Here is a 13,114-nt window from a genome sequence, read left to right as displayed (position 1 = left end):
GAGAAAGTTGTGGTCAGAATGAAATTCTTCACTGAGTGATTTGGGAGGTGTGGGAGTTTCAGATGACAGAAGAGTCACATAAAGTGAGAGGTTACTGGAGATAAGGAGGTCAGTGTTGGATGAGTGTGACACAAAAGTTAGCTTAGGTAATATGAGGGGGAAAAAAAAAGGGAAGAATACAGGAAGATTTATGGATATATAGGCAAGAATTGGAAGACACTTCTTTCTCATGGTTCCTACTTGATTTTTTAAGGAGGAGTCGTCTCAGACAAAAGAGAAACATGGATAGTTTGGAGGTATGAAGAGAGGATACGTATGAGACTTGAAATAATCATTGTGAAGACTGTTCTAGTGGTTGATCAGGGACACAGAGTATTAAGAAATGCACAGAGCACAACTGAAATAGGTGATGATTATGTTGTAATAAGTTCCTTTTACTTCCTCTGAGTCAGTAGTTCTGTACTTTAGAGGAACAGCAGAATCACCTGGAAAATTTGTTAAACCCAGATTACTGGGCCCGCTATCCCCAAGTGTTGAGGGAGTCTGCAGAGCAGCCCAGGAATCTGCAAGAATTCTAGCACATTCCCAGCTTGTGCTTGTCTGAGACCACACTGTGAGAACCATTGTTCTAGGTATTTCTCCATTCTAATGATTCCAACTCACAAATCACTGACTTTGGTACATCTCCCTTAAAACACACACACACACACACACACTCACACGTACACACACGTATGTTGTGTGTGTGTGTTTGTGTATCTCCTAAAAGCAATCTGGATTGAATTTACTGATTCATCACACTGCTTTCCTGGTTCTCTGAATTCCTATAACAGATTTTCCAATACTCACAATAAACTTAACCATCCAGCATTATTCACAAGTTATTCCAACATAATCCTCCTTTTTAGTTAGGCATATCCTTCAGGTTTATATAATTCTCATCCACCTCCATCACTATTCCAATCAAAGGGAATGTTTTCTACACCTCTTTACAATAATCTAAATATTACCCATGGCTTAAAGAACTCTTTTATGAAGACTCCTGGGTTCTAGTCTAAACTGTTGTCTTCCTTTATTGAACTACTATTGTAACAAGAGTCTTTACCACCTAATTTTGCTTTTTAATCATTTTTAACAATTCTCATTTATCTATATAAGCCAATAATAACCTATTAGATGAAGGGAATGAGGCCTTTACACATTTTATATCTCCCACAAAGCACTTAACACAGCACTAGAGACATTATAGTTACTCAGTGCATCTTACTTATTGTATAAATTCTCATTTATATATAAAGTTTATATAAATGAATTGCAGATTGCTATCAGTTATATATTTCTATTGATTTCTATAGAGATCATAAACATGACCTTGTAAATAAGTTTTAAAAACGTCTTGCATACATCTCAAAACCAATGTGTACGACATTCATAAATGCTAGGTGAATAGGCATGCTTTCTTTCTTTTTTTTTTAAATTAAAGGTCACTGGGGTGACAACTGTCAGCAAAGTTACATAGATTTCAGGTGTACATTTCTGCATTACATCATCCATAAATCCCATTGCGTGTTCACCACCCAGAGTCAGTTCTCCTTCCATCACCATATATTTGATCCCTTTTATCCTCATCTACCATCCCCCTCTCTCCTTTCCCTCTGGTAACCACTAAACTATTGTCTGTGTTTATGAGTTTTTGTTTCTCATTTTGTTTGTCTTGTTCTTTTGTTGTTTTTGGTTTATATACCATATATCAGTGAAATCATATGGTTCTCTGCTTTTTCAGTCTGACTTATTTCGCTTAGCATTATAATCTCAAGATACATCCATGTCGTCACAAATGGTCCTATTTTACCTTTTCTTACTGCCTAATAGTATTCCATTGTGTATATGTACCACAACTTCTTTATCTATTCATCTATCGAAGGACATTTTGGTTGTTTCCATGTCTTGGCCACCGTAAATAAAGCTGCAATGAACATTGGAGCACACGTGTCTTTATGTATAAATGTTTTCAGATTCTTTGGATAGATACCCAGGAGAGGGATTGCTGGGTCATATGGTAATTCTATTCATATTTTTCGAGGAACCTCCACACTGCCTTCCATAGCGGCTGCACCAGTCTGCATTCCCACCAACAGAGTATCAGGGTTCCTTTTTCTCCACAGCCTCTCCAACACTTGTTACTATTCTGTCTTGTTGATGACAGCCATTCTAACTGGGGTGAGGTGATATGTCATTGTGGTTTTTATTTGCATTTCGCTTATGATTAGTGATGTTGAGCATTTTTTCATATGTCTATTTGCCATTTATATGTCCTCTTTGGAGAAATGTCTCTTCAGGTCCTCTGCCCAGTTTTCAATTGGGTTGTCTGTTTTTTTGTTGTTGAGTTGCATGAGTTCCTTGCATATTTTGGATATTAGCCCCTTATTGGAGGCATGGTTTGCAAAAGTCTTCTCCCATTCAGTTGGTTACCTCTTTATTTTGTCGATGGTTTCTTTTGCTGTGCAGAAGCTTTTAAGTTTCATAGAGTCCCATTAGGCCACGCTTTCTGCTTGTTTATTCCCCACCCAAAGATGCCTCATTAAGTAATTTAAGTATTATATTCTTTGTAAAACAGAAAAGAAATATAGTGAGCTTTTCTTCATAGTAATGCAGAGAAATGATTTTTCCTAGTTTAGTTAACTTGGATTGAAGAATGTAAAATAACGTTAGAGGTTTCTATTGAGTAAAAATTTTATATCTATACAATTTGTTTAATTTACATGTCCAGACTAAAGTCAGAATCAGAATTGTTTCCTACCTTAGTTCTATGCTTTTTCTTCTGCTATCTACTGATATTTATCTACTGATATCTTCTGGTATCTTCTCAGATATTGATCAAAATCAGGATGATTGGCTTTATATATTATTATTATAACCATTCCTTTTATATACTCACATTGCTTTATTATTACAGATATCAGGCCTATAAGATTCCTAAAATATCTTGTCCAGAAAAATATTATTCTGGGTAAATGGTAAACTAAATACACATTTTATTAGCTTCTAGAAAAATACTAAACATGAATATTCAACCAACAATTGCCAAATATAGGGAGACAGAAAACAGGAATTAAACTCATGTGTTTATTTTTAACATCTGCCAAATAAAATTAAGATTTATCTCATGCCTTACTGAGGGGAATGGCAACAAGAAAATAATAAAGGTTTGTTTTGTTTTGTTTTCTTTTTTTTTTTTTTTGGTATCTTTGGAGGCTTAGCTTAAAACAGCTGAATATTAACAACAGAAACATTCCTATGGATGTCTCTTCTTCGTTTTTCATAAAAGTGAGGTACCAGAAGAAGAATCTGTGTTTTTGGCCAAAGTCACCATGTGGTTCTTCCAAGGGCTTCAGTTTCTCAGGCACATAATTCTTACTACTTCTAAGTAGCCTGGCTTTGTTTTTGTGTAATACTGGACCTGCAGAGAATTTCTAAGAAATTATTTTTAGAGGAAAGATAAATTAGTTAGAGATTTAGCAGAGAAAACCTCCACACAAAAAGTGCCCTAGATACTAAGTCTGATATACCGTAGGACCAAAACTATAGAAAAAAATGCCAGCATGTTTCCTTTTTTCTCCCAATTAAAGAAATAAATCAAGAGAATAGCTACTGTTAATCAAATGGGAGCACACTGGTAAGATGGAAAGCAGAAAGTCCTTCATACTGTACAAAGAAGTTGCCTTTATTTACTGTATAGCTCTTTCCTGATTTACTTTACTATATTTTTTACAATAATGCTACATACCTTTGAAAAAGAATGGAAACTTTCAGAAAAAGTTTACATTCCACATATCGTTATTGTCCTTTCCATGATATTGTTTTACTAAAACCATATTAGGTGAAATTCCTTTAGACTTTGTGAAAGGCTTCTAAAGAAGTTCATTTTAATGCTACTGGAAAAAAAACAACAACAAGACAATCACACCAAACAAGTGACCACATACCAACTGCTGTCATGTAATCCCAGCGCTCAATGAGGCACATTTTGAAGATGAGGTGATCAGATGTTTGCCCTTGGCCAATCAGTGAAATCTGCCCCTCCAAATTCTGGCAAACAGATGAAGTCCAGCCAACAAGAAACCAAAATACTACCAGGAGTATTACTGCCAGCATCCTCATGACCCGTCCACCAGTCATATATGGAATCCGTTGGGCTGTTCGTGAAAGAAACACTTTCAAAACCCTAGAAAAACAAGACATCAAAATGTGAAGGCAAACCTAAAAATCAGAAAGTATCTAAAATATCTTATTTTCCCAGGTGAAATTTAAACCCACCAAAACCTACTTAGGCAGAATTGAAATGAATAAAACCAGAAACAGTACTGCTTTTATTTTCACTTAATTTCACTCTAGTTTTTCTTCCAATGGCAGAACAAATATCCTTCATGAGAGGACAGTGAGTCAATAGATTTGTATAGGATGGAATTCTTTTCAATATGTCTTCATATATCAAGACAAATTCTCAGGACCATAGAAATATCTAGGCAAACATTGCTCAAACAGGGTTTCTGAGGGATCAAAATATAGTCCTAAAAGAGAGCCATTGGATTTTACAATATTATACTAAGTCAAAAATTTCCTGAACCAGTTATTTTTTTTACAGTAGAATGTTATGAAAGGTATTTTCTGTAAATCAAATTATATGAGCCCCTCCATAGTCATTTATCACATTACCAAAAATAGTAATTAAATAAACATGAAAACATTGATAGGGGTATTTAAATACTAGGGTAACTGAATAAAATCACTACATTAAGGAAGAAATTGGGATGAGCTATAAGAAATGGAGTAATTTTTAAAATTTGAGGTTGTTTTCATGTAAATGTAACTCACATAAGTAGCCAGGATTGAGATGAATTAGATGATATCTAAGAACTGCTCCATCTCGAAATATTGTGTGAAGATGAAATCCAACCTCACTATAGTGATCCAACCACCCACTCTTTATTTAATTTCACTTCCAGAATATTCTTAGCTGATACGAACTTCCACTTTCATTCTGATATTTTGTATCACAAAATTGTTATTTGAATAAACCACCATAAGTAATTTAAAATACTATGAGGATATCTATAATCAATTTCCAAAAGGCAAAACTAAATTAATTTCCCCAACTTTTCTATTTCCTACTCCATCTTATTATTTCAACATTTTTTAATGAAGTATTCATATGAATTCTTCATACAAATCATTATAAATCAGTCTGGATGTATTATGTTATTTTTCTCTATACATAAACCTTTGGTAGCTCTCCCTGAATTAACACAACACATACAGTAAAGAAAGTTATTTTCTAGCAGATTCTTTTTTATCATTTCCCTTCTATATCTTTAATGCCATTTTCCTTCATCTAACCCAGGATGAAGTTATTTAATTCTAAATAAAATACTTACGCTCAATTTTTCTGTGGAGCAGTGTCAGAAAGATATGAATATCAAATAAGAGGACAACAGATGAACTCTTTATTTTCCATTTAACTAGTTCACCAGATTAACAGTTATTTTCCATTCCCCATGTAGACATTTTGAGCACTGCCAGCTAATGTGCTACCTCTCTGTAGTATGCCTCAAACACCTCTGCTCCAACCAGCTGAACTTCTGTTTGCTAAGAATCAGTTGTATTTGTCCCCAAATTATGCCCATTGTTATAATCTTATATAATTTAAGTAAATCATAAATCAAATAATTATATGTGACTGAAACAAAAGGAGACTTATTTATATAAAATATCTTGAATACTTTGGTAAGACTCCATAAGGGTAAGTCACTAAAATGAGCTGTTAACACAGCGGAAAGTGAGGAAATTTTAATACATTGGAGTGGTCAATAAACATAAAAACTAGAAAGAGTCTACACCCAAATGATTTGAAAAAAAAACAAAACTCTTGAGAGTCTGACTACTCTTTAAAGAATCAACATTATGCATTGTAGTGACTTATGCTAGAAAGAGAACAATACATGCCAAACATCAGACCCATAGACAAAGAAACGGTCTTATTACAAAAATATTGGTGAATGATTATTTGTATGTTTTAAATTATAGTGTCTATACACTTCTTTAATGTCTTCCTGCTTTAAATAATGTTATCAATTAATTGACCAATTACTAATCCCATAAGGAGGCTTCTATTATAATCAGTAAATCAAAAGAATCAAAGAACTGCATCTTAGAAATGAGAGAAGTTTCTGGAAAATTAATATTTTTGCCATTGTCAATCTTATTTTCTCTAGGAGAAACTTGCAGCCACTATATACACATGATTGTTTCTGGTTGTACCTGGATGAATTCTATATTTTGAATGACTAGAATTTCAAAAGAAGGAATCTGACCTATTTTTCTGGTCTTCTATATTTTGACTATAACAGAAAAAAAAAAGAATTGTTTCAAATTCTAGTTTGACTCAATTTGAATATCTGAAATATGATTATAAAGAACAAACATTTATATAGTGACAACCATATGGTAGGTATCATGTTAGATAACATGGGACTCATAAAATATGGTTTTGGTCTTCTAGAAACTTACAGTCTAACTAGAAATAAGTGTTCAAATAGCTACCATATTAAACAGCATATATTATATGTTGTTTGTAGTTAGTAAGTCTAATAACTTAATAGAATAGGTGGTGTTGATCTGGGCCTTCATGGATATCAATAGGTAGAAATGGAGAAAAGTGGAGAAGACAAAAGGAGATAGAATACCCCATAACACAGTACAAACCAGAGAATATTAGTTGCCATTGAGAGACAATGGGTGGAACTGTTTGGCAAGAGGGGAAGTTTTTTTCTTCAACCCTACAGGAACTCATGGGGATTTTTCTTTTATTCTGAGGGGTTTTCATCAGGTTGAGAATCATTGCTTCATAGAAAAATAGTTTATGATTTATATTTTCTTTCCATGGACAAGATGTGGGAAATCATTTAGTTTTTTGATACTTGAAGATTTTCACAATCCACATTGAAACGCTAAAACTCAAAGAAAGTTAATAGCGGATTTAAAAACTAACTTTAAAATACTTCCTCAAAATACTTGAAAGTATTTCTTAACCAGATGAGTTTGTTTTTTGCAGAGGAATCTTATATGAACCCAGTTTGGTGACCTTTCAATAAAAAAATTCCACTTCTAAATTATCTGAAATTTTGTGTTTCAGATGACCCTTTCGATATTTATTGTATAGTTTGAGAATTCAAGATTGTTATAGATCCCACAATTTCATTTCCAGAGAGGAAAAACCAAAGCAGAAGTCCTGATGAGCTTCCTGTTATTGTTTTTACTGGCTTTCAAATACTAGGAAACACAATAACACAACTCTGCACTTTGATAGAAGCATTTCAGGATATTGGTTTTTGTAAAATGGAATAAGATGTATTTTTTAGAATTGCCTTAAAATAAAATGAGAAAATTTTGCTGTATCTTTAAAAAATGAGCTATTGTTAGTTTATATGGGTTCACTCCCTATAAACTAAGTTCGAAAAATGAAATCCTTAGGTATGCATTTATATGAAATACAGCTGTATAAAAATACAATCATTAAACTTCTTATATAGATTAATTTTTCTACTTTTTTCATATATAAATCTTTAGGCTATCTTCTGTTGGAAGGTTTCACTATTTCTGTAACATATATAAGAGGACTGCGAGAAATTTCAAGGACTTAATATCAAAAGGCATTTAAAGTATACATTCAATGCTCATTATTAATAGTAGGTTAGTTCATAGAAATTATGAAAAAAATAGGGCAACATAGGAATTGACTGTCACGGTATTGTCTGTCTCTACGTTTTCACTTTCCACACATTTCTGGTTTGAGTTCATAAAACTCCACTGTAAGGACTGGTACTTAGGTTATAAATTACCTTCTTCAGATACAGTATCTAATTGATAGTGCTACTCCTTATTTTACTTGATCGCCCTTCAGTTTTTGGCACAGCTGGAGCACTTGGCTTCCATTATGTCACATTCTCTTGATTTTCTTCCCATTCTTCTGACAGCAACTTTTTAGTCTCTATTGCAGATTCATCTTCCTCAGTCTTTCCATTAAAGGGTAGTGTTCCTCAACAATCTCCTGAATGTAGCCATCTTCTATTTTTGTTCTACACATTGTACCTAGAAAATTTGATCTACTCCCGTTTCAGTCACTTGCATGCTGGCGAGTGCCAAATCTGTATCTTCAGGTTAGATCACTCTCCTGAGCTCAAAATCTGCATGCTCAACGACCTACTGGACATCAACAGGTCCCAAAATGAAATCATCTCTCTTTCCACTCCTCCCTCCTCTAACCCACTTTTCTCTGGTGTCACCTGTCTCAACGACTAGTACCACCTAATTGCTCAAAGCAGATATTTTTCCCTCCATCCCCATTGCAGATATTGAATGAATAAGGAAGAATTTAATTTCGACCTCTTAAATATCTTTCAAATCCTTCTATTTTTCCCTCCACCTTCACTGCCCCCACACGGTTCCTGACCATTAACCTGTTCCTAGAATAGCTTCCTGACTATTTTCCTTATTGGTCTCACCCACCTTTAATCCACACTCTACACTGAGGCCACAAGGATCTTTCTAAATTGCACTTGTAATCATGTTGTGCTCCTGTTAACTGTCCTCCAGTGGTTCTCCATCCAAATCCTAGCTCCTTGGTATGGTAAAAGGTCCTTAAAAATTGGTTGCTCCTTGCCTCAGCATTCTCATTTCTCGTCACATCTTCTTCCTATGGTCCCTGTGGATGATATGCAGGTTCCTCTATCTGAACCTTTTCACTTTCCTCACTGCCCCTCCACCCACATACAACACCTAACTAAGCTAATTCCTACCTATTCCTTCATGGCCCAGTTTAGATGATTGCTATAGGCCAGTGGTCCCCAAACCAGGAGCATCAAACGCTCTGGTAAGTTATTAAAACTGTGAATTCTTGGGTCCCATCCAGACCTACTGAGTCAGAAACTCCTGGGAGGAGAGCTCTGAAAACTAGATTTTAACACACCCTTTAGGTAAATTCTAATGAAGGCTACAGTTTGAGAACTGCTACTCTACTGTTTTCACCAACAGGCCTGAGACTGGTGCAGGTAGTCTTTCCAATGGGCTGACAGCTCTAGCCTGTCAGATACATTCTTGAGCTTTTATTATTTTGATACCAAAATTTAAAGTGTCTTATAATAGACACTGTTCCATTTTTCAGAATATTTGCATTTGTTTGTGATATTGAGGCATCTCTTTTATTTACTAAAAGGAATATACATATACATCCTCCAGCCATCCAGTCTTCTGTTCTATGAATTTAATTGGAATAATGCTAAAGGTCTCCATTGGAGTCAAATTTCTATTAATTTTACTGCCTTCCTAGAAATTCCAGAGAATAAATGCTTGTGATGAAAGGTAGGAGGTATTATTACCTCTTACAAATGTAAAGCCACTCAGTTCTCCACATGAGGCCTGAGAGTGAACCATACACAAAAAAAGCTGGTGTTAGTTTGCTTTGAAAGGTCACAAGCCCTCATGTTCATTAAGCTTTTCATCGATTTCTCAAAATTTCATTTTCAGAAGTAAACTAAAGCTATTTCTGGACACATGACATAAACAAAATAAAACACAAAAATCATATGATTATATCTATAGATGCAGAAAATGCATTTGACAAGCTATAACATTCATTTATGATTAAAACATTTAATAAAATTGTTATAGCAGCAAAGTACCTTAACATAATAATGGCCATATATGACAAACCCTCAGCTAATATCATACTTAATGGTGAAAAACTGAAAGCTTTTCCTCTACAATCTGTAACAAGACAGGGATGCCCCTCTCACCACTGTTATTCAACACAGCATTGGGAATCCTAGCCAGAGCAATCAGGCAAGAGAAAGAAATAAAGGGTATGCAAATTGGGATACCCTTTATACAGGGAATAAAAAACTCAAATTGTTACTTTCTGCAGATGACATGATGCTTTGTATAGAAAACCCTTAAGACCCCACCAAAAAACTATTAGAGACAATAAGTAAATAGAGTAAAAGTTGCAGGATACAAAATCAGTATACCAAAATCCATTGCATTCCTATATACTAACAATGAAATTTCTGAAAAAGAAACAAAAAAACCAATTCCTTTTGCAGTTGCAACAAAAAGAATAAAATACCTACGAATAAACTTAACAAAGGACATGAGGGACTTAAAACTATAAGACATTATTAAAAGAAATTGAAGAAGACACAAAAAAATGGAAAGATATTTCACGTTCATGGATTGGAAGAATCAACATAGTTTAAACGGCCACAATACCCAAAGCAATATATAGGTTTAATGCAAATCCCCATCAGAATCCCAATGGCATTTTTTAAAGTAAAAAACACAAATCATCAGATTTGTGTGGAATCACAAAATACCCAGAAGAGCCAAAACAATTCTGAGAAAAAAGAACAAGGCTGGAGGTATCACACTCCCTGAGTTAAATTTATGCTACAAAGTGACAATAATCAAAAGAGCATGTTATTGACAGAAAAACAGGCACACAGACCAATGGAACAGAATTGAGAACCCAGAAATAAACCCACATATATATGGACAGATAATTTTTGGCCAAGGGGCCAAAACATACAATGGAGAAAAGAAAGTCTCTTCAATAAGTGGTGCTGGAAAAATTGGAAAGCCACCTGCAAAAGAATGAAACTAGACTGCTATCTGTTACCATATACCAAAATTAACTCAAAATGGGTCAAAGACCTAAATATAAGACCCGAAACTATAAATTGCACAGAAGAATTCATTGGTACTAAATTTATGGACCTTGGATTTAGAGAGGATTTTATGAATTTGACCTCAAGGGAGAGGAAAGTAAAAGCAAAATACATGAATGGGACTATTTCAAATGACAAATCTTCTGCACAGCAAAAGAAATAATCAATAAAACAAAGAGGCAACCAACTGAATGGGAGAAGATAACACTTTTGATAAGGAGCTAATATCCAAAATATATAAAGAATTCATTCAGCTCAACAACAAAAAAAAGCACAAATAATCCAATTAAAAAATGGGCAGAACTGAATAGACACTTCTCCCAAGAAGACATACAAATGGCCAACAGATATATAAAAAAAATGTTCAACTTCACTAGCTACTAGGGAAACACAAATCAAAAGCACAATGGCTCACACCAGCTTAGAATGGCTACTATCAACAAGACGAGTAATAACAAAGAGGAAAAGGAATCCTCATACACTACTGGTGAGAATGTAAATTGATACAGCCATTATGGAAAACAGTACGGCGGCTCCTCAAAAAACTAAGGACAGAATTACTATATGACATAGCAATTCCTCTTCTGGGTATGTGCCCCAAAAATCTGAAAACATTTATCCATAAAGATATAAGTACCCCTATGTTCATTGCAGCATTATTCACAGTAGCCAAGACATGGAAACAACAAAATTGCCCTTCAATAGATGGCTGGATAAAGAAGATGTGGAGATATATACAATGGAATATCACTTGGCCATAAGAAAAGCTGAAATACTGCCATTTGTAACAACATGGATGGATTTTCAGATTATCATGCTAAGTGAATTAAGTCAGACAGAAAAAACTGAGAACCATATGACTTCATTCATATGTAGCATATAAAACTGAAGGCAACAAAGGAAGAAGACAAACAAAAACTCATAGACACAGACAATAGTTTAGTGGTTACCAGAGGGTAAGGGGGTAAGGGGTGGTAGATAAGGGTAAAGTAAAGGGGGTCAAATATATGGTGATGGAAGGAGAACTAATTCTGGGTGGTGAACACACAATGCAATATATAGATGATGTATTACAGAAATATACACTTGAAACCCACATAATTTTACTAACCAATGTCACCCCAATAAATTTAATTAAAAATGTTGTCTTTTTGGATATTTCATATAAATAGAATCATAGAATATGTAGCCTTTTATGTCTAGCTTCTTTTACTGTGCTATTGGCCATTTGTATATATTATTTTATGAGTCTGTTCAATTCTTTTATATTTTTTATTGTATTATTTGTATTTTCGTAATTTGTAGAAGAACTTTATATATTATGGATAAAGTCCTTTATCAGATATATACAGTTAAGTCAGATATATACAGTTAAGATATATACAGGCAAGTCTCTATGACTTGCATTTTCCCCACTTTTTTAAAATTCAGGTATAATTGACAAATAACATTATGTTAGTTTCAGGTATACAATATAATTATTTGATATTTGTATATATTGTGAAATGATAACTGCAATAAGTCTAGTTAACATTGTCACCATATATATAATTACACGATTTTTTTTCTTGTGATGAGGACTTTTAAAATCTACTCTCTTAGTAACTTTTAAATATGGAATACAGTATTATTAACTATAGTCACCAGGCTGTAGATTACATCCTCATGACCTATTTTATAACTGGAAGTTTGTACCTTTTGACTCTCTTTACCAATTTTGCCCAGTTTCCACCCCCCACCTCTGGTAACTACTAATCTATTCCTTGTATCTGTGAGCTCAGTTTGTTTTTTGTATTTTTTTAAAAAAAGTTCCACATAGATTGCCACGGGGATACGAAAGTCAGTTTCGGTAATATAATCAACAAGGTTGTAAAGATTTTGTAGGTTATCCGATGGACACTTGTTTTATTAGGGAAACCACTTCAGGGATGGTGTAGATGCCTGATCACTGTGCTGTACACCTGAAGCTGAAGCTGAATAATAATGAATGTCAACTATAATTTTTATATATATATACGTGTGTATATATATATATATACACACGTATATATACACGTCTATACACTATATATATATATCTATATATATATTACACTATGTATATCTATATATCTATATATATAGTCACAAGAAGTGGAGTACAGCATTAGGAATAGAGACAGTGGAAATGTAACTAACGACTGTATGCCATGTCAGAGGGGTAGTAGATTGGGGCGGGGGTTATCACTTTGTGAAGGGTATAAATGATAAATGTCTATTACATTCTTTTGTACACATTAAACTAATTAAAAAAACAACATATGTGATTATATGGTATTTGTATTTCTCTGTCTGAC

At 33.9% G+C, this 13,114-nt stretch overlaps 1 protein-coding gene across 1 annotated transcript in view; it reads right to left on the bottom strand.

The window, feature by feature from the left end:
* GPR158 (G protein-coupled receptor 158) overlaps positions 1 to 13,114 on the bottom strand; it is a 394,094-nt gene that overhangs the window by 25,011 nt on the left and 355,969 nt on the right. Inside the window, exon 7 of the mRNA XM_033100781.1 lies at positions 3,987 to 4,225. Coding sequence (XP_032956672.1) covers positions 3,987 to 4,225 — 239 coding nt within the window. The remainder of the gene's footprint in view (positions 1 to 3,986; positions 4,226 to 13,114) is intronic.

Source organism: Rhinolophus ferrumequinum (assembly GCF_004115265.2).
Source record: "Rhinolophus ferrumequinum isolate MPI-CBG mRhiFer1 chromosome 5 unlocalized genomic scaffold, mRhiFer1_v1.p scaffold_110_arrow_ctg1, whole genome shotgun sequence".
In the NCBI taxonomy this organism is placed as follows: Eukaryota; Metazoa; Chordata; class Mammalia; order Chiroptera; family Rhinolophidae; genus Rhinolophus; species Rhinolophus ferrumequinum.
Note: the sequence above shows the minus strand (reverse complement) of the source record. Positions and strands in the feature narration are given on the sequence as shown.